We start from the raw sequence: 22,351 nt of genomic DNA, 5'->3' as shown, positions 1-22,351 counted from the left end.
TCTGAATGCATCATAAATTTCTGAAATTAAAGTAATGAATCTTCAAGTTTGCAAACATGGCAGGTAAGGCTTGAATTTATACACAATCATTCTCTCTATAAGATTTGTACTTACAGTTCTTTTTATTCCCTGTGCAACAAACATTTACATTCTTTGTTTAAGCCTTTTTCTTCTTCACAAATACTCATTTGATTTGACAAATCTGATAGTAAAAAAGTGACAAAATAATTTGAGATAAAATATTGTAGTAAGTTAAATATGTATGATCTTATTTTGAAGCAAGTGCCAGATACAAGGCCCTGAGCTAAAGTACATGAGCTTGAGCTGTTTGCTGTTGTCATATATGTGTCTGTAGTGCCCTCTAGTGGCGAGCTGAGAAGACATTACAGTATCAGTTGCTAAAACACTAAACCCTATTGTCTGAACCAAATTCCTTAGCGGCCTGATCCCATGTATTGAATCAGTCACTCTTTTGGCAAAACCATAAGCACTATTCACCTGTTAGACACAACTTGCAAACACATTCTCACTCACTAAAACACATTTTGATGCACTTGTGTTGCATAATGGTAAACACAGGTAGCAAAAGTTAAACACATTTGAAGCACAGGTGTCACAGCTTAAACACAACCACTCAAAATTGATCACACTTGTTGTGGCTAATGATGTGAGGAAACCAATATAAGCCTGGATCTGGCACGCTAGGGGTTTCCTCCCCTGTTGCCTGGCCAGGGAGAATGTGGCCTGTGATGTGGATGAAGTCCTGTGGCCTGACCCAGCACGTAGACATGATCTTGTGGCTGAATGATTGTAGATACTGTAAGCAGCTCAGTTTGATTTTGTGGATTACACTGTAATGTGCTTCTCATTTATATTTGTGATTACTTTATTGTTACTGGACACAGGTGCTACATTAATTTAGCCCACTGTGAACAATACGCATTATTTTTACAACTTTTATGATGTAGTGTGTAATGACTGCTCAGTATTGTTTTAATTTTGATTGACATGGGGTATGATCTGACAACATTGTTTGGTTTTGAAGGAAGAGTCAGAGGTTTGATGAATGTAGTTTGAAAATTGGGTTTTGTGCTTATAGTGTTGAGAAAAGCATAGTGGATGTCAAGAAATGTGTTTTAGCTATTGAGAAATACTGTGTGTAAATTCAACAGATACAAAGAAAAGTAAGGGACTAAACTCCAGTAGAGCAACTTTATTTCTGTTTAAATGGAAGTAGGATAGAAGCGTATACAGAGTCTTCATGTTTAAGAAATATAAATGTATCTCCTTGAATGCAAAAAGCAGGAATGTCTGTTTTTCATCTGGAATATTTCTAAGCCCAGCTCTCCTCTGATGGCTTTTCTCATACTCATGGTCCACTTTTACTGCTCTGGTCCGCACAGGCCAAGCAGAACCTTCTGATAATCTCCTTTAGTGTGTTCCTGCAGAAAAAGAGCAGGTTAGGGGGTCCACATAGCAGAAAAAAACCTTTATATAAATCAGTAATGGAACCATAAGCAGGCTGAAAAATGTGTTTACCATGATGGTCTTTTGCAGGGACTGTCCGAATTGAGTCTTGAATTCAGAGCAGATCTTCTTCAGGTCCACCTCACAGCGTGACACAATAACTCTGGTCAATATCTTGTCTTTGGCTCCTTTACCCTGAGCAGACAAACACAAGTCAGCACTTACTCAAGTTGTACGGGCTCTGAACTTCAACTGCAGCAGCTGATGCAACACCATTGTAAGATAACTTTCGCCAACTTCGGATTCTGTGCTCCTGAAGCAAAATTCCACTTTCATAAGCAGATGTATTTCTTACATCTGTTTCAAAGACGGGGGAAAAAAAAAACACAGTCTGGCTCTAACATTGCCACATTTCAACAAGAAGAACAAGATCAGCTGTGTGACTACCTTCATGGCTTGGTTCAGTCTGGTGGCAAAATACACCTGTTTGTTTTCAAAGCACTGGACTAGAATGAAAGAGACATAACACACAATAAATATCAATCTATTATATATGATGTATGATGCTCTGTTGAGTTAAGGTGGTTCATAAAACAAAACTAGACTTGAAGGTTAGACATGCACATATTAATGAATATAGTCATTGTGTGGTAATATCAATTACAGATATACAGTATGTACCTAGTGCCAGAAAGGAGTTTTTTAAGTCTCCTTTAACTTCCTTCTCGATGCTCTCCTGCATGTCGTAGGGGCTGTAACTCCTGTACCTCTCAAACACTATCAAGCAGAAAAAAAATGATAGAAGAATTATTAATGAGGATTTTTTTTTTAAATAACTTGGAGGAGTGAGAAAATATACAATGATATCAAAAGAAAACAGTAACTTACCTTTTTTCAGGTGGGGTACACTCCTCTCAGACATGATGGAGATCCAGGTGGCCACATCAGTTCCTTTATTCTTCACCCCAGCTTCAAACAGTGCCTGAGTTCAGAAGAAGAAGAAGACATAAATACTGACAATATATTTAAACACCACCTATTGTGTTGCTTCTTTTGAATATGAAGGTATACAGGTGTTTTACAAGTCTGCACTAAAATTACTTTTGATGTCACCAATTTCACCAAAATTCCCTGAGTTTGAAGTGATTACAGCTTTACGGAAGAAGATTAGGGCCACCAAAAAAATTTATTAATTAAGGTCCAATTTATTTTTTTTAATTATTGTTATTCTGAGAAAAAAATCAGATATCGGAGATTGAAGTCAGAATTCTAAGATTAAAGTCGGAATTCTGAGATTAAAGTCAGAATTCTGAGATTAAAGTCAGAATTCAGAGATCGAGGTCAGGATTCTGCGAAAAATCTGAATTCTTGGTCAATTGGTCAGTTAAAGATCGTAGCATGTTCTAGGAATGTCTTTAAAACTGTAATTATTTGAGAAATTAACCTGTAAATGTTTAAACAGCGTCATCTTTAGTATCATAGACTTTTAAATAAACTGTTAAGTATTTTTCAAAGTGGTTTTATCTCATGTTTTAAGACAAAGTGTAAACAGGAAAACTTACCCTGGCGTCTTGATCAATTTTTTCATAGTCTACCACAGACGATGGTTCTTGTCTTTTTGCCTGCAAAGAAACAGGATTTGATTCAGCTTGCTTGCAGCTGTTATGTATACACTACTTTACACCATAGAGTCAGGTTCACAAATCTTACCTGCACCAGAGCAAGGAGCAGATCACGAAAATGCCCAGAAGTGTCACCTGACACGTCTTTCACCAGTTCCTTCTTGAACACTGTGGGAAATCAAAGCCACAATTTAGACATGTAGTCGTTTCTGCATCACTAGAGCTATCACAGAGGTGTTGAATGTCTGGATAGATCATTTGTAAGACAGAAATTTGACCAACATGAGAAGTCTTGATTTTACAAAAGCTTTATAGTGTATGGTAAAGCCTGAGGCATCATGTAACACAATGTAGATCCAAGCCTTTATATGAATGTCTGATATGTTTTTAACTTACACTCCATGTAGATTTGCTTAATCTCCACCAGCTCATTGCTGCTGCGAGAGCACAGAATTTCAATGAGGGTTTCTTCATCTGTTCCTAAACCCTGAAAGAGACACAACTCTGTTACTTGTGACACAAATGAAGCTTGGAGTGAAGCAAAAAGCATTTTTCCAGTAGAGGGCAGTGTAACTCTTCAATGTAATCCACACATGAAGAGCACCGGTGATACACTCAAGGTGCATTTCAACCAAGAGTTCTGGGGTCTTTTAGCCCCCAGAACTACTTTCCCCGGAACTAAAAGGTTCCTGTGCCCCCATTGTTGTCTGCGTTTCGACCGCGGACTGAAGTCCCAGGTGGATTGTGCAAATCAGGTCAGTGACGTATGGAAAAAAAATTATATTAAATAATATTTTGAAATCTTAATAAAAACTATTCTAGGATGCATTTCCAGGAACTCCCTCTGTGTTTCAACAACTGTGTAAACTCCACAAACACTGTATAGTTCAGCCGAAAGTCCCAGGACCTTTGAAAAGTACTACCCCCCAAGCAGGGGCTTTTCAGGGGGGAGATTTACTAACCCTTAACTAAATTCAGACCCTGATTCCTCCAGTTGAAACGCACGTAGTTTAGGGGTAAAGCCCCTGCGGTCGAAAAACGCCTTCAGTTTCCCTTACCTTGATAGATCCTCTGATCTCTGAGGCGTCAAACTGCGTTGTGCTCTTCATCAGTCCAAGAATCACTGTTTCCAGAGAGCCAGACAGCGCCCCCTTCAGGGCTGTGATCATGTCCTACAAATACACAAGTTTTAAATGAGTGAAGTGAGTGTGTACCTTACTGTTAAGACAATCAAATTAGAGCTGTGGTGAATTACGTGGGATGTTTTTAGGCACCATGTACCTTCTTTGCCCTTTTTTCATAAGCAAAAGCAATATCTCTCCTTTGTGAGTAGGTCCGCTTTGTGAGGACATCGATGATGGTCTGTTCATCCACACCTAATGTTGGAATGAAAAACAGAAGCACACTTGAGATGTGACAGACAGAGACAGATAGGTGATGACACCTAATGGATTTAATCCAACTATCTAATACTTTTCACTTCCTCTCTAAACATACCCAGTGTGTAATCAGTATGGCATTGTTAAGGCATGCTGAACAGGTACAAGTGTTTTGAGCTGATGCAAGATATACATAACACAAAGTTAGAAGATTAGGACTCAAATGTCTTTGTGTAAAAGCTTTTTGGCTGATTTGTCTGCGCCAACCTTTAACCCTAAGTAATTGTATGAATGTATTAAGCTAGCTGCTAGGTAAGTCAAAAAATATCTAAACTTTTGTGGGAAAACTTTCAGGGACCGTTACTCTTACACTGCACTGGTGGACAAAAGCTTCAATGTGTGTGGAATTTGCTTTTATTAATCTGAAAACACAGTTTAATGAGTTAGTGGTCAGGTTTTTGCCAATCACTCAGTCAGTTGGCCAAAACAGACTACAGCTCTGCCAGCACCGAGGCGCAGACTTGGAGGTGTTCCCAGTATGGCCAAAATATTTTAAGCCAGGAAGCTGACTCAAAAATACCAGAAGCTCATCTGTGGGGAGAAGTTGCAGAACGAAGCACAGATATTTTTTTCTGAGCAGCTTGTATTGCATTGTGTCTTACCTTTGGTTTTGATGGCAGTCTCTATTCTGGCAGCATCTCTGTCGGGGTCAAAGTCCGTAACAGGTACCACAGTGGGATATTTGGGTTCATCCTGAGGATACAAAGAAAAGATCACACTTATGCCAACTTGCATTATAAAGTTGTAAATATGAAATGTGAATTTTTATTGAAAAGTAAGTCTTACCCCAACCACTAGACACAGCTGCCCCAGATATTCTGCTACCAAAGCCATTTTGTCTTTTCTGGAGAAGATGAAAACAATGCCAACATGAAGCAATCTCGTCATGAAATCTGTATAATCCTATCACTGACTTTTCTGAAGCATTCAAGAGGTGATGTTTGTTTTGTCTTAAGATCTAATCATTGAATTACTATGGAAATGTCTCTTACGGGGGAGAAAAGTTCATTTATTTTAAGTTGTTGATTTTGGAAAGACTGAGTCATCAAGACGACTAAAAGATACTTTTTAGTTTTACTGCTTTGTTACTCCTATTCAGAGTGGTTTATATTACAATGTTATGAGACTACTAACAATAAACTAACTCTTTGAAATCCTTGTTCAGCCTGTCACACATCCTTAACAGAACTCATGCGAGACACACCCTGGAAAAAGTGCTGCTGTACTCCTGTCTGGGAGGATAACTGAGTCTTTACATATGAAGACAAGAAAACCAGTTGTAGAGCTCACACTGGAGAGCTAAGTCCATTCTCTCATTAACAAAGCTCAAGAAAACACCTTTGCACAGATTTCATGGAAACTATGTGGAATCATTTCATGACTCATAAGTAGAATTCCTGAAAGCTTTGAGCTGTGTAAAGTTAATCTCAATTACACACTACACTTGTATTATTAAAGTAAACTTACTTTTGGTGTAAAAGCTGAGATGATGCAGAGATTTGTCCAGGCGATGTCTAAGTAGAAAGGGTGGTGTGAGAAGTTTACTTTTCTGGCACTGGAAAACACTTCCCTTTTCACCTCCCCTTCCCTCCCCTTTTCAAGCCCACGTGACTCCACCCTATTCCACATAGAAGCCACAGAAAATACAGCCCTGAAGTTTTAGCATTACACACAGCTCTGTTCCTTCAGGGTTTTTTTAAGGTGATGTCTAATCATAACTTGACACAGCCCAGATAGTAAACACTTAATGTGTGCATTACAGTAATCACACCCACACGTAAAGGCTCTGAACTGTTTATTGTTGATTTTTTCAGAACATTACAAACAAAATAAAAAACTTTCCTTAACAAAAATAAAGAAATTATAATAAAGTGCTTTGGCTTTTGTTTCAAGGTAATGGAGATTTCCAGTGAACAACATATTCTCATTTCCTTTATTTCTAATACAGCTCCAGCTCCTCTTCTGACTGACCAACCACGATGTGAAATGATATGAATGACATGACTTAGTCCTCTTACATGGATTTAAACTGACTTCTGTATTAGCTTTTTCATATAGTTGTTATGCCTTGCCGCTCGATTCTTCTGTTTTTTCTTCTTTTTACCTCCAGTAGTCGAGTTGTTGTTGTTGGACTGTCCAGCTCCATGGCTGTTTGAGTGACGTTTCGCTGGCTGGAGGGAGAGAGAAAGGTAAAGTATAAAAATAATTATAACTAACCTCGGCCGAACACATCATATATTATATACTAAAACAATTTTTTAAAATCTCTTTATTGTGTTTTTTTCTTTTTCCACATACAAATTTCAAAAGTCTGAGACATTATTATCCATGCCTTAAACTAACATACAAAAAAACTAAATAATGTAGAAATGAAAACCAAAGGATATACAAAACACAAGTAAAATAAAACAAATACCAAAAAAATAACATAAAAATGTGATTAAAATATAAATAATACAACAATACAACTTGGAGGATGTCAAGTGCCCTAGATTTTGCTAAATTATAATTTTTTCATGGGGTTGTTTTTGTTATAGTGGTATATAAACGGTTGCCATATTGAGTAAAACATATTTATCTTTCTTCTCGGGGTGAATTTTATTTTCTCTAACTGCAAATGCTTCATTACATCATTCATTAAAGCTAGATAAATTGGAAGATTTTTGTTTCCTTTTCAAGCAGAATTATTCTTCTTGCCAACAGCGTTACTAAAACTTTTAAGTGTATCATGAGAAGTGAAAAGGTCAGTGGTAAGTGTTGACAACTTTTGTGTGAAGCGTGTGTCGATGTCTCTGCTTTGAGGAATTTCAGACAGGCATCCAATGAATCTCTCAGTGTGTACACCCTTAAACCCCGCTGAGCTGCTGCTGATTGTCCTCTGCTCTCTTTTGTTCCCGTTGTTAGTTTTGGACTTGTGCAGGTAAACTATGCAGCAGTTTGCTGGTTCAGCCAGTCTGATATGAAAATGGCAGAGGGCTTTGCACTCAACACAGCTTACTGGGAGACTGCATTAGGAGAATCCCTGCGAGTGTGTGTGTGCAAATGCATGTATAATAAAGGGTGTGAGCTTCCTTAAACCTGAGCCAATTAGTACTTTCTAATCATTCCAACAACCTCTCACCTCATTGCTTGCCATGACCTCCATTGCTATTTCATTTCTGTCACAGTGCCATCTATAAACAGAACACATCTCGCAGTATAAAAAGGCACAAACCTTTAAAATGGGCGTTAAAGGGAAGGTGCAGGGAACATGGCTGTGCTTCTTGTGGAACGGAAGGACCACAGATGGATCAACAGGTATCCAGGGCACAAGGCCGGTGGCTTGTGCCCTTGATGAGGGAGGCTGCGGGACATCACTGTGGACCTGCTGTAGGTTGTAAGCCCCCAGACTCATTTTCTTTGGAGCCACTTTTAAGACAGTTACAAACGGTTTACCTGCCTCGTGTGCCATCAGGTACTGGCCTTCCTTTAACCTACAAAAACAAATAAAGTAAGAGAGGGCGTGTTACAGTCAAAATCCCCCCACTGGAACATGTTGGAGCATTCTGAGCACATTTTCTTTCCAGTTAAATGACGGGAATGTAGGTGAAAAGAGCCTTAAGAAACTAGAAGATGACACAACTATTGTGTTGAGAAATTGATTGTGTAATTCTCCAACACAAACATAAAGGCAGACGAACGTCATATTTTTAGCTGGGGGCTGACTGTCAGACCTGACTGTACAATGATTTCATCATGCTGAACTGGGCGTGGAGACAGATTTGCACAGACAAGACTATGTGCACAGATGTCGGCCTTATAAGACCTAAACTTTCCAGAAAGTGTACATTCAATCAAACAGGTATGCATGAGGACAAATAAAAACAAAAAAAGGATTAAATCCACCTGATAAATATTATTAACATAGTTTTTATAATATTAATAACAATAACAACAACAATAACAATAATAATAATAATAATAATAATAATAATAATAATAATAATAATAACTTTATTCATATAGCGCTTTTCAAAACAAATTACAAAGCACTTTACAAACACTTTAAAAAGCAGTAGGCAGTAATTAAGAACATGTCATTATCCAGCAGTAGTAATAAAACAAGGACCAAAGCAATAAACCATCAAATTAATAAAAAGCAAGTGTAAAATAGTGAGTTTTTAAAAGCGTCTTAAAAGACGACAGTGTGTTAGCTTCCCTAATATCCTCCGGTAGGTCATTCCACAGCTTTGGGGCCTGAACAGAAAATGCTTGATCACCTTTTGTTTTTCTCTGTGAACGTGGAATATTTAGTAAAGACCTACCGGAGGATCTAAGGTTGCATGATGGCTCGTATAGAGTCAAGAGGTCAGCAATGTAGTCTGGAGCTGACCCCCTATGAGCTTTAAAAGTCAACATCATCGTTTTAAAATCAGTTCTAAAATGGACTGGGAGCCAGTGAAGCGATTTTAAAAATTGGTGTGATGTGTTCTCTCTCATAAGTCTTAGAGGACACAACATCTCTGAATGATTGATGGGGAGAGCACAGAGCAAATAATCAATACAGAGATATGGAATGTCCTGAACAACTTACCCTGTTAGCTTTTTCAGGAGGTGGTGCAGTATATTCAGTGACTTGGCAGGCCTGTGGGTTTAAAGACACATCACCACGTCAAAGCTTGTATATTTTGTCAGGGATCTAAATTTCAACACCAATTTAGATGACAACATTTAGAGTTGTTGAGAGCTACAGAGGATGAAAAGGTTGGATTTTTTTATAAACTGGCTGAGTTACACATGAAAAACCTCTCAGGTAACTTAATCAGAGCAGGGTGATTACGTTAATCCTCAGCATCTGCACACATTCGGAGCAATGACACTCACTTGAACCCACACGAGATGTTCTGTTTCCAGGCGTCAGGCAGCTTTCTCAGCAGAGCTACTTTTGATGTGAACGCATTGATGTGAGCTACGGAGACAGACAAAGGAGGGTGAGAGAGAGAGAGAGAGAGAGAGAGAGAGAGAGAGAGAGAGAGAGAGAGAGACACGGAGGAAAGAACAAGAGCTAATGAGCGGCGCACATCAAGAGTGTCGCTTCATCATCAATGCCATTCATGGTGCTTATAAAGTAATTAGTCTGTGATGGTTTGCCAGCGTTGTTACAAGCTTGAGTGGGAGGTAAGACATGCTTGTTGGTCCTGTCTCCTTTGCTGCCTCCCACTCATGGTTGTGAAGCTTGCTCATTCTAACAGTGCCTTCCTTCTCTTATGGACTGCTTTAAAGTGCACAACCATGGGCATGATTACACAGCTGGGGATACCACATGATAACCACATGCTGAACCATGATCCACTCAGCAAAGAAGGAAGTCTTATCAGCTGCTCTTGTTGCATAATTCTATATATTTCATCTGCATAAATGTTGATTCTCTCCGGCTATTTCTTTTTCAATGTTGTTAGTAACATAAAAACACTTTCCATATCTTTAAAGGAGACCTTACCTAGTTTAAAGCCAAAAACACTTCCCTTTAAAAACACTCTGGGTCTTCAATATCTGATACAAGGTGACATCCCCTGTATGGAAAGCTATTCGTAAAATTAAAGCTGATTATAGAGACATTAAACAAACTTGTTGTACTGAAAGTATCATTGATGATCCCTCAACTTCAAGACTTACAGCGACTAAGCCAGAAGGCTTTCTGATTTTACGCCCCCAAGCTGTGGAACTCTCCGCCTCTGGACATTAAAACGGCGAGCTCTCTGGGTGTTTTTTTTCTTTTTTAAGTTATATTTTTGGCCTTTTTGCCTTTATTTGATAGTACAGCTGAAGAGAGACAGGAAATGTGGGGAGTAGAGCTCGGGGGAAGACATGCAGGAAGTGTTCAACCGGCTGGGAATCGAACCGGCGATCCCTGCGACGAGGACTATAGCCTCTATATGTGGGGTGCTTAGACCGCTAGGCCACCAGCACCCCGAGGGTGTTTTAAAAAATAAAATTATTACTAACCTTTTTAATCTAGCTTTTACTTTGAAGTCATTTATGTTTAGCCCTGGACATTATTATTTTTATTATCATTTTTTTTATATAATTATTTTAACCATTATTATTCGAATCATTGCTTTAACATATATTTATCTTATTTAATTATGTATTTATCTATTTATTTCTTGTATTCTTCTGATCATGTTAATGCTACCTTATTTTTAACTTTTCTTTCCACTATTACTTATTTTATTAATTTTACTGCATTGATTTTGTTTTATTTTTAGGTATTTTATAATTATCATGCCTTTTATAATTTTACCGTTGCTGTTGTTTTCTGTCTCTCTGTTATTCTGTGAAACACTTTGGGCTGCATGTTTTTATGTATGAAAGGTGATATATAAATAAAGTTGAGCTGAGTTGAGAAGAGAGAAGTTCAAGTTAGGGGCTTCTGGGTGGAGGATGATGTATGTTCCCAGCCAACACCTAAACAAATAAATAGATCCAGTACAGAAAAAGGTAATGTAGTAATGAGTCTTTTTTGAAATCTTAAACTACAGTTAAGGAGCGCATGCGAGTTGATAATAAGCATTAACAGAGTTTCACTGACGTTCAAAACAGCATTTAGCTGAGCTCTGCACACAGCTTTCTCCGTAATCAAGCATGGTCGTAGTCATAGCAACAAAGTAAACTCAATCAACACACAGTCACAGCGGGGCGGTGAGTCATCTAGAGACTATTCGGTTGGTTTGTGGGAGGATTTGCCATGTGGGCAGGAAGGAGGGAGAGGATTTTTTTTTTCTTCTCTTATCCACATAAATGGTACTGTGAGCTCTTTCCTGGCAATGATGATGACAAATTAAAGACTACAGGGATACCCTTCTCTACTCATTACACTAATTCTGAGAGCAGTTTGGAACATTCATTTAGAAACACAGTTTAAAAGTTTACCTATGTAAGAGACGGTGCTGGAGTGGAGCTCTGTCTCAGTCCACAGCTGACAAGCCTCACTGCTGGTTAGACACTCAACACCGTAACATAACTGGTACTCAAGCTTGGGCAGGACATGGACTGGAACAAACTTGTAAAAGGAAAACAGAAAAGATCAGAAATATGGGAAGCTGACGGTACACTGCAAAAACTGAAATCTAAGTAAGGTTGAATATCTTAGATAAGGGTGAAATTTTGCCTGATAAGATAGTTTTTCTCACCACGCAGTTTTTATGTTCAAGTGTTTCACTTGTTTTGACTGTTTTGGTCCTAAATTATCTCAGTAAGATATTACAGCTTGTTACTGAGATTGTATGACCTATATTAAGTAAAACATGCTTGAAACTAGAATATCAACTGTTACAAAGCTGTTTCATCAACACTCACGAGTATAAAACTGCTTTTTAATTCTAATTTGAGTTTATTTGATTAGGACATTGCACATTAATCAACATTTCAACAGTGTGCCTCAATGTAAATATGCCGGAATTAGCACAATAGCTAAATTTCATCCGTAGTCCTAGGGCAGGTACTCAGATAAAACATAAAACAACACGTTTTAAAACTAGAGGATGTCACAAAACAGTTAACAGGACACTACATGAATTGACTTACAAACAGATTTTACATACAAAGCGTTTGTGACATTATAAAAACAGGATGGAAGGTGAGGACAAAGCCCCAGGAATGGGCATCAAGTGAGAAAACTGATTATTCATGAGTACTTGACTGGTTTGTTTTTAACCAATGTTTAACTGTTTTTTTTTTGTTTTTTTTAAAAAAGGTACCATAGTTATAATTTCTTATTTCAAGCATGGAATAAGAAATTACTACTTTGACACAATTGTCTCTTCACACAATTAAAACAAATGACAGCCAAATGTAATCCACTGTTTTATTTTTCAACGTAACAATAGAAAATATGTACTACTATATATTAGTACAGTTGTCACAGTACTGTACACGGACACTTACATTTAAAAATGTAACATTTCAATCCGTTTCAAATAGAAATAATTACATTCAGATAAGTTCATCCAAATTACAAGGCAGAAAATGATCCTACATAATGAGAAATATATTCTTAACTTTTGTCTTTCCATCAAGAAAAGTAAATACGTTTTTAGTATAACTTTGCTGGTTTCAAGAAATATAATACCTAGTGCATCTCATTATGTCTTCCACTCTCTCCCAATTTCCTGCACTATCCACTGTCCTCTCCTCTACAAATAAAAGGTGTAAAAAAGGTGGCTTTTTGCAGTGTAGATATGTGAAATGAAACTTGAAGTGTGCACAGACTAACTTGTACCTTGTTTTGGTTGTTTCCCACTTTCCTGGAATGGGTCAGCGGGACAGAGCTGCGTACCATGAGCAACAAATCCTGCAGACTGTAGAGCTTGTAGAGCAGGCTGCCTTTCTCCGGAGGCTCGTAGTCTTTCTCATCCTCCACACCAGCCTGCAGGTCGTCTGACAGTAATTCTGTGTGGGGTGGAATAACGTATTAGATGTGAAGTAACGACATGACAAAAACGTAGATCTTCTGGGCCCCGTTGTTCAAAAGGATTGACATGGAGAGGAATGAGCTGGATTCAGGAATACAATTCTTAGCTATCCAGGATCAGGAAATCCAGTTTACGAGCCCCAGCGGTAGGGTTGACTGTCTCTAAATCAGAGGGATTGTGTTTTATATAAATACATAAATATAAATCCTTTGTTTTGTTTTACCTAGCTAACATATTTAACAAATGTTGTACCTGTAATGCAGGTTGGTAGATCCAAACCTGATTTTTTTTTCTGGATCAAGTTGTCCAAATCCCACTCAGAAGTTCTGAACACACACTGGAGGTTATATTCAGATAAAAGCTGATACTGAACTACGTGATGAAAACCCTTTTTCTTTTGAACAGGCCGTTTTCAAGGTTTGATCAAATCCAATAGCTTGCATCTGATCTGATTACTTTTGATAAACAGGGCCCAGTATGAAAATCAATTGGTCACTAACTTTTGTGCCCTGTTGCAGTGACGTTGATCTCTGGTGAAGAGTCCTTAGAAGCAGCGCATGTCGCTCCATCCTGGTTCTTGCTTCTCTCTAAGTAAGAGGTCACACATGGCTTGACCAGAGAAGTTGGGTGTGTGTGAACTGGGGTTCCCATACATCGTGTGGGTGAGTTCGTCTCCTGGGATGTGGTGGAGTGTTTGGCTGTGTCATTAGCCTTGTTGAACATAGCTGTCTGCATGCGCAGAATCTCACCCAGCTGGTCACCAGATACCTTCGCTTTTGTGCTTTGTCGTGTCATCCTACCACCTTTTTGAGGGGACTCTGAGTTTGCAGGTACAGGCTCAGGGACGTTGGAAATCTGAGAGGTTTTAGACTTTGTTGGTGTTGCAGGTGATACAGCTGAAGAAAGAGAGTCATCAATGACCAGCTTCTCATCATCTGAGTCCTCTGCAAGAACTGGGTTTTCATCACTTTCTTGAGCAGAATCCTCTCTCATAGATTCAGTTTTTGGCCCAGGGACTTCCCTCAAAACTGGCTGAGCGGTCTCCTCTGTTGTGGGATCATCCTTATCTGCCAAAGAGGTGTTTTCCTCTTCTTGTGTACTGTTGCTAGTGTTTACACTAGCAAGCTCAGCTGACCTTTCATTCTTACTTGAAGGTGACAAAATTGAAGCTTGTTTACTTTTAACAGATGCATCCTGGTCGGTCTGTTTCTTTTGCATCTTGGGGGTTTTTCCAGGTGTGGTCTCCCCAAATGTTTCCAGGTCGGTAAGATCCATGTCGAAGTCAAGGCAATTTTCAAATGACACCAAATCCCTTTTTGAATTGACCTATTTAACAAAAAACAAACAATCAATCATAGTTCTGACAACATAAGACCAAAGTGGAGGATACTAAGTAGATGACTATGTATATGTGTGTGTGTTAACATACTGCTGAGAGTTGCTGCTCACTCACAGGAAGCTCTGTCATTAAATGAAAAACATTTTTACTTCCATTCTTGTTAAAGGCAAGTTTCAAACTCTCCTCATGAAAGAAGTGACTCCTTTCTCTCACTGTCATTTCAGTCTTCAAAAGTGGAGAGTCAATGTACACGGTCTTCTCCTGAACACTGCCTGTAGATGAGGCACATGAAACAAAGCGTGAGTGAAACAGTGCCACCATGGGGTCATTCTATGTCATTGCATTCTTTGAGGACATCCCAGATTTCTGTACGACTGCATTTATTTCACAATCAGGATTGAAAATGAATGAAATGCAGTTTTCCTCACTGAATAAAAATAGTCATTATATAGGCCAATCCTGTCTTGTTGTATGTTTATTTTATTCTATTTTATTATTATTATTATTATTATTATGATTATGTACAGCACTTTGTGTTACAATATTGTTGTATGAAAAGTGCTTTACAAATGAAGTCTGATTGATTGATTGATTGATTAATTGATTGATTGATTGATTGATAATGTTAGGTTTAAACAGGGTCTTAAAAGCTAAGCCAAATAGGTGAACATCTATGGAAGTAAATCAGTCCCATCAGATTTTGAATTTTTTAAGCCTTTGAATTCCTAGCACTGAGTTTTTTTTGCATTGACATTATGCATCTGAATTTTTTGTCCTTGAGTTTAAGTCTTCAACTTTTCAACAAGCATTTTTCACTTTTATTTTTCAATGTCATAAACATCAAACATAATCCTTAAAGTGGCTGAATCACAATGCCATACCTTTCCTTTTGTTACATTCTACCCAGACAGGCAGCTCCCATTGCTCTCCAAAGTCAGGGCCGTGGTTGTCTAGCAGCCTTACAAGAGCATCTCGAGTCAGACACACGTGAGGCTCATAGCGATCACCTAGGGCCTTGGCGTTACTATCACTGCTGACTGTCTGTAGCAAAAAAAACATGAACTTGTTTACACAAATAGAATCTCTGAATCAACCAAACAAGCAGGCCAGGTAACCACACAGCTGTATAGGTTAGACTGGACTTTGACAGTACTGTGTGTGTGACCTGCCATGTTTCAGAAACTTAATTAGCACTGGTTTTGCTGAGCAAGACATGAACACCCTCTGGTGTCTTTTGTGAAAACTGCAAGAGCTGAAAAGGAGTTACAATAGACCTGCGGTCATGAATCCCATTCTAGCAGTAAAAAATCTTTGTGACTTATTTTAATAGAGTAATTAAAAAGCGAGACAATTGCTTACAGCGTGCATGTCCTTAGCTTTTTTAGCTGGAGGATTCTCTGATGAAACACTCTGATAATCCCTTGCAAGCTGTGCATCAGCAGACACGATCGTGTGGTCTGTAATATCCACATTGCCCTGGAGAAATAAAGGATAGGAAGATGTGAATAAGGGGAGGGAATCATCATCACAAAGGCTGATACTGCAACACTCCACTTTAAGTTAAAAGGTTGAATGGAGAACTGGACAGGGGTCTTTGTGAACAAATTAAGAATATGAAATGTTAATCCTAGACCCATCTGAGACTTGAACAGTTACACTGTGATAGTAGCACTTCAGAAGTACCTTACCATGATTAGCAGCTGTTTTTCAAAGGTCAGTTTGAGCCCTGGGTTAAATGTCCCCCCTGTTAAACTAGTCATCTCATGGATCTGGTAGAGCTGAGGATATGTCTTAATGCACTCCAAGCAGTCCCTGAAGAAATCCTGAAAAAAAAAAAAGAAGCAAACCAGGACCAACGTTTTAATACTTAGAAACCCAAGGTGTTGAGAGGTGCGATTCTTGTGGTATTGGTACCTGTGAATATTGCATGGCTCCCTCTGGAATGACGTGGTAGTCATCAGCACATATTCTGGCCACATCCTGCAGGTACCTTGTAAATTCCATCACTTCAGTATTCACTCGTGCCTGTAAGCTCTGAAATATTTGAGCAGATCATTATGGGAAGCAAGAAACAAAAACTAGCACATTCAAAATACCATTAAAGAGTAAAAATCATTACCTGAGTAGGGGCCATTCCTTTTTTATTTAGCAAACAGTCAAGATATGTTTTCTGCTGATTGCTGGACAGACTGGATAAGCATGGGTAAGGCAGTCTGGGATCAGGATAAGCATTATCCACCTCATTCTCAGCCTGCTTGAGTGTTACTTTTGAGTTTCTGTCCTTAGATTCTTCCGTGGATTCTGAGCCATCGTCCACACACATATCTTTGCCATCACTTCTGTCCAAACACGACTCTTCCTTGCTGACGGAGCTATTGTCTTTGAACTCTCCAGCTTCTTCTTTGGAGGAAGACCTGAAACGTTTTTCAGCACTAATAACAGCCCTTTGTTTAGTGTTGGCATTTTCTACAGGACTGAGGGGAGGGGGAAAAACAATTGAGATTAAAAGATCATGACTGATAAATACACAATAATTGGTCCTTGAAAAAAACAGAACTGTTGTGTAAATGAATATTCTCCTTTATGGACATACCTTTGTAGAGAGGCCCACAGTTCTCTGATGTTAGGTGCGAGGGAATATTTTTCATAGAGATCTCTGGTAAAGAAAGGAGCCTCAGCGACTGGAGGGTCCTCCCTTACATGAAAATGAAAAGATATGATATTAGAGAGTCTTTACAGATGACTTAGGTGTAGCTGCGTTCGTTTGCCCAAATTATAAGAGCATTTAAAAAGTCTAAGATAACACAATACACGTTTATTATTGTTCTGTGTTGTCACCTCTGGTCGAGCATTAACCCTACCCAAGAATACAGCATGGGGCCCCTTTTATCATGGCTCTACTACAAGGTTTTAATTTGAACATTTTATGAACCAAACATTATGAATTTAGGAAAGTCAAATGGATAAATCATTTGCGGATGAACATTTCTCTTACATCAGTTGAGATCCAGAAAACAAGCTGTGGGTATGAGGTACATAAGTGCATAAAATTGGTCCATATGTTTTATGTAAAATACTCAAAATGTCTTAGCTATAGCTTATAAATACAATTTTTGCTGTAAGTTTCTGTTCAGCGTGATTCAAAATGACCATGCAGTCTTTGTTCAACCCAAACTTAAGTCAGCAATTCCTAATTTATATAAAATAACAAATATTGTACCCGCATGTAACATACAAAAAAAATAACAGTTTTGTTTAGTTTAGTTTATTTATTATTCATCGTGTCATGCACCGAAAAGGTGCCCAGCCCATATGGACTTACAAGAAACTGCCGGTGTTTGATACATTCCCTTTCCATTAAATATAAATGTAAATTTGTTTCAGGAATGGTCAAAGTGTTCCACCGCTTGTAAAATTGTCTCACCGCTTATAAAAGTGTTTTTTGATTTTGTAAATTTAATTTTTTTTCATAAATGTAAATTTGTGTTGACCTTGGTAAAAGTGTTTTGCTGATGTAATTTTGTTTTCTTAAATTTAAATTTGTTTTCCAAAATGTAAATTTTTCTCCAACTTTGTAAAAGTGTTTCATCTTTTGTAAATTTGTTTTGTTCTTCAGGGCCACCGTACATTAGGCTTCATAACTCTCTAACCAATGGGAGATGAGCTGACAGACACCTGAATTATTTGTTTTATGAGATTTTTATAATTGTATCTGCCAGAGACCTGAATTTCCCTTTGGGGATTAATAAAGTACATTCTATTCTATTCTATTCTATTCTATTCTATTCTATTCTATTCTACATGGTTGGAAAGTCTTACATATTTGCTTTTGTTATCCTTAACCCTCCTGTTATGTTCATTTCTCTGGAACAGCAATAATGTTCCTGGGTCAATTTGACCCGGTGCATATTCAATTATCCAAAAGTGTCAGAACCCCAAAAAAATTTATATCCACATTTTTTTTAAATCAAATTTCTTAACTCCATTACTAACCATTTAAATCAAGATTTAGTTTATTGGTGTTCTTTAAATCTCACAGATCATAGTTCACTGAAGATAACTCACTTGTTTTTCATTCAAATTAATGTTAAAACTTTTTTTAATGTACATTGGAAAGACCTAAATATAAATGCAATAGTTTTACATGACATAGATTTTGGGTTATTTTATTTTACATTTTGATTTTTTTTCTCTATGAAGTGATGTTGATAAATTAACATGAGACACCTCTTCTTTCACATGCTGCCCGGATTTTTTATGCTGCATTTAGCGGGTTTGGAAGGCATATATTGCCTAAAACAAACTTTAAAAATAACATTGATGCAGCTTTACAGTCAGGTTACGTTTGCCTGGTGCACATCTCCAAACTTATATTTAATACCTGCTATTACGGCTACAAAACCCCCCAACTTAATGATAACAGGTGTCGAGTATCTTCAATAAGTTTCTCCAACAGCAAACATCTCGTTAGCTGTCAGTGAGAGCTCAACTGTCATGTGTGCTGCACCAACTAGCTTGAAACTACACAAACTTAACTAGTCCGTATTTGTTAAGCTGAGTTGAAGGAATCGTCTCAAAGTCTTCCACTGTGACAATATTCAAACTTACCACACCAGCTCCATTATTGTCAGTTGTTTGTGGTCCACAGGAGTCACAGCATTTAGCTTTAGCCAGCTAACGTCAACAAACGTGTGTCAGTTCTTCGACAAGCGAAATGATGTCGACGTTCATAGCTCGGTGCTCATTACTGCCCTCCTCCGGACATCCACACTAACTACATCATACCTCCATGTTCACTGTGTAAAATACTGAAACAAGAAACCAGATGTTTTCTATTTGGTCCTCAATAACTGTGCTCCAGTCCGTTTTTGGGGAGAAGGTATTCTTCTCTTTTACTATTTTTATACCACTACTCCAGTTTATTTTACTTTCCTTGTTCTTTCTTTTCTTTCTTTTTCTTTAATTTATCTTTATCTCTCTACTTCTTTATTTCTTTATGTATTTATTTGGTGCCTTGGTCCTCAGTATCCTGTAACCTCTTGAGTCCTCTGCCTCCCTCCTCCTCCTCCTTCCACCACAGATCAACAATGGACAGAAAAGGGTTAAAACACCCTGAGCTGTCCCACCAGGCTCGAGAACCACCTTAGCCTAAGGTAATCTTAATCAATGATTGTCTGGAATAATTATCTTTCGTCGACAATTATATAAATCTAGCTCTAAAGAAGGGTTAGATAAATATGTTAACTAAATATACTAACAATATTTAACTGTGGGGATGAACCTTTTGATGCCAATATTGCCATTTTATCATATAGGATCACAGATCTATAACCCTGTATGAATATCAGTTAAATCGTAACACAGTCATTTATTGCACTCTGATGGTCTATAGGCTATTAGCTTATGTAAACCAGGGGTTCCCAAAGTGTGGGTCGAGACCCCCTGGAGGATCGCGAGACACAAATGGGGGGTCGTGAAATGTCTCCCAGAATGTTTTTGTAAAAAAAGTTATCTAAAAGTAGTAAATTTGAGCCATTATAGTTAAAAATATCTACAAAAATAGTAGCTAAACTTGAATTAAAACCTTGAAATTATAAAATATAATGTGCCTTTCTTTTTGCCAGATGACTCCTAAGTTTAGGTTTAGTAAACAGTTAATTATCAAAAGCATCAGTAGCAATAGGTTAATTTCATAACGGCACAGGCAACACAGACACATGCTCATGTAGGTAGAGTCATTTGCTGCAGACCAGCTAAATGAAGCCACATTAAATCACTTTGAGGGACAGTGGGGGTCGCAAGTCTTAGTCACCTATATTTGGGGGTCACAGGCTGAAAAGTTTGGGAACCCTTGATGTAAACTAGTGACTCCTGGCTCCAGCTGCCTGACTAGCAGACCTACCTGAATGTAATCCATTTCCACTGTTTATAATGCAAATACACAAATCAGGTTCAGACGTAGACCTAGTGGTACATGAACATTTCATCTGGTGTGCCCTATTCGGATATAATGCTGAAGAAACAATACCATTATGAGCAGCATCTAGACATCAAAAGCTCATGATCTCTTGAGCTTACTGAAATGGAATTTCTTTCCTTCTGTCTTTAGGGCTACTGATCAAATAGCGACACAGTTGCAGACATTTTAAGGAGTTTGTGTAATTAGTTTTACTGAAAGTTTTTTCCAAATGTATACAATTTATTCCACAAGTTATTCTCCTTGTAGTTTGTAACTCTTTCCATCAGTAGTTTGGGTAGAAAAAAAGCCTACTTGATAGCTTTAGCTTGTTGTGTCTGACCTGCACATTAAGTGTTTGTTTTCAGTGTTTGGATGAAAAAGTGTCAGTCTTTCCCCATTGTTTCCTTTGCCTGATGAACATATTAAGAAAAAAGGGGACTCGTTGAATGAAAGTATTTTTCAATGTATTCAGAGAAGAGTTTCCAGTTGAGTGAGGCTACGTCTGATAAAATATGGAAACACTATTGAGGGCAGTTAACCCTAAAAGAAAAACTGGAATAAAAATTTGAACTTCATTCATTTTGTTGGAGAGAAAATGAGCTAAAGAGAGAAGGAGCAAATGACAGAGACAGATAAAGAGCCAGGAAATAAAAGCCCATTACAAGCGGTAAATTTTATTATGGGATAACAGCACATAAAGCACATCTAAAATCGATGTGTCCAATGCACTTTTAATAAAGGTAATATTAAAGGTACAGTTTCTAAGTACAATATAACAACATTCATATTAGAATGAAAAGTATTTAAAAGACAACATTAAATTTCTTATTTTTCTTTACAGCTGTATTTACAAAATGAATCAAAATACTTATTTTCATATTTAAGAATCAGACAAGAAGGAGCAAAACTACGTTTGTGAATAGACTACCTGCTAAAGAGAGTTCAAAAGAGCTGGATAAAAGGTACATGATCATCTGTCCCCATTTTAACATCAGTAGCAAACGTGTGACTTAGAAATTTGTGACAACCACACACTAGTTTCGGGGCTTTCCACATAATTGGAACGGTTTTTGCATGAAAACAAAAAAAAGAAAAAGAAAATCCACCCCTGCTCCACCCACCCTTCATGTTAAGTTACCCCAACTGACTGAGCGTACATTAAACACAGAACACTAAAGAAATCCAGATGTGTCGTTTGCATCTTTTACAAACACATACAAATACTTGATATACAATGCATCAGTACATCTTCTGCTCTTCAGTGAAATAAAAAAGATCAAAAACAACCAGAAATGTGGATTGCCTGTATGTTTTTGCCTGATCAAAAAAAAGTGCAGGTGTGTTTTACTGAAGTATTCTCTGCAAGCAATTATTTGACTCAAAATGAACATGAAAAACTTCCCGGTTATGTTTGTCAAATAAGGTGAGGGGTGACATGTACACTTGAAACGGACCATCAAAAACATTGAAGCATCAACCCACGTGAAAATGATCAACATCACATAAAGAAAGTATCAGAAAAAAGCATGTGAGAGTGAGAGTTTATCCTCATGTACAAAATACATTGTCACTTCAGAACCACAAAAAAAGACAATCAAAACCATGGATGCATCTTGTTACACCGAGAGGCACTCAGTGTGATACGTTGTAGATTATTGCAAGCATATTCTCACTGATATTTGCTACAGAGTGGAGAGAAAAAGGTCAACTTTGTCCTCAAATGGCAATTCTGTCATGTACATTTGTAACACTTCATGTGGTGCAAAAAAGGTTTAGGAGGAAACCACTTTCAGGATAGTCTAAAATGGGAGATAACAAAAGCATAGCGAGGCTCTGTTTTAATAAAATCCAAGCACCACTTCCCTGCATCAGGTGAAGAACTATGCAAACACGAGAGAGGTAAATATTAAGTATCTTAAAAACCTGACAAACTATAGCCTCAGTGAGTGGTTTTTTACAATCAGACAAAGAAAAAACACAATACTGCTGTTTCAGTTTGAATATTAGCATTTCTCCACCAACCTGAAAAAGCAACCTTAAATAGCTTGTAAATTAGCAGATACTAGCTTTGC

General features: G+C 37.8%; 2 protein-coding genes across 3 annotated transcripts; both read right to left on the bottom strand.

The window, feature by feature from the left end:
- Positions 1–1,185: 1,185 nt before the first annotated feature.
- On the bottom strand, positions 1,186–6,113 carry LOC117814106 (annexin A2-A-like). 2 transcript variants are annotated; one of them, XM_034685230.1, is made up of 13 exons: positions 5,996–6,113; positions 5,315–5,372; positions 5,131–5,221; positions 4,371–4,465; positions 4,148–4,261; positions 3,486–3,576; positions 3,178–3,257; positions 3,030–3,089; positions 2,356–2,449; positions 2,149–2,244; positions 1,915–1,973; positions 1,540–1,662; positions 1,186–1,442 (listed from the first exon to the last, which is right to left on the bottom strand). In XM_034685230.1, the coding sequence occupies exons 2-13, from the start codon at positions 5,360–5,362 to the stop codon at positions 1,383–1,385; spliced, it is 1,011 nt and encodes a 336-aa protein (XP_034541121.1). In that variant the 5' UTR covers positions 5,363–5,372; positions 5,996–6,113; the 3' UTR covers positions 1,186–1,382. The 2 variants fall into 2 exon arrangements, with proteins under 2 accessions (XP_034541121.1, XP_034541122.1); XM_034685231.1 differs by having other exon boundaries at positions 5,992–6,044.
- Positions 6,114–6,306: 193 nt separating this feature from the next.
- Positions 6,307–19,203, bottom strand: ice2 (interactor of little elongator complex ELL subunit 2). Its single transcript, XM_034685229.1, has 15 exons — positions 18,929–19,203; positions 16,914–17,015; positions 16,440–16,794; positions 16,235–16,354; positions 16,009–16,143; positions 15,680–15,796; positions 15,202–15,361; positions 14,411–14,592; positions 13,482–14,307; positions 12,789–12,958; positions 11,441–11,570; positions 9,392–9,476; positions 9,102–9,152; positions 7,743–8,001; positions 6,307–6,699 (listed from the first exon to the last, which is right to left on the bottom strand). Exons 1-15 carry the CDS (start codon positions 18,940–18,942, stop codon positions 6,553–6,555), a joined length of 2,853 nt encoding a protein of 950 aa, XP_034541120.1. The 5' UTR covers positions 18,943–19,203; the 3' UTR covers positions 6,307–6,552.
- Between the last annotated feature and the right edge of the window lie 3,148 nt (positions 19,204–22,351).

The sequence above is a fragment of the Notolabrus celidotus genome, chromosome 6 (assembly GCF_009762535.1).
Source record: "Notolabrus celidotus isolate fNotCel1 chromosome 6, fNotCel1.pri, whole genome shotgun sequence".
NCBI lineage: Eukaryota > Metazoa > Chordata > Actinopteri > Labriformes > Labridae > Notolabrus > Notolabrus celidotus.
Note: the sequence above shows the minus strand (reverse complement) of the source record. Positions and strands in the feature narration are given on the sequence as shown.

Excerpts from the sequence above, each read along its gene's own strand:
- ice2 (XM_034685229.1), bottom strand. Across the intron at positions 16,144-16,234 it reads GAGCCATGCAATATTCACAG|GATTTCTTCAGGGACTGCTT; the intron begins GTACCAATACCA and ends TTTTTTTTTCAG. Across the intron at positions 9,153-9,391 it reads AACATCTCGTGTGGGTTCAA|GCCTGCCAAGTCACTGAATA; the intron begins GTGAGTGTCATT and ends TTAAACCCACAG.
- LOC117814106 (XM_034685230.1), bottom strand. The coding sequence starts at position 5,362 with ATGGCTTTGGTAGCAGAATATCTGGGGCAGCTGTGTCTAGTGGTTGGG. Across the intron at positions 3,577-4,147 it reads AGATCAGAGGATCTATCAAG|GGTTTAGGAACAGATGAAGA; the intron begins GTAAGGGAAACT and ends TGTCTCTTTCAG. Across the intron at positions 3,258-3,485 it reads TAAGCAAATCTACATGGAGT|TGTTCAAGAAGGAACTGGTG; the intron begins GTAAGTTAAAAA and ends GATTTCCCACAG.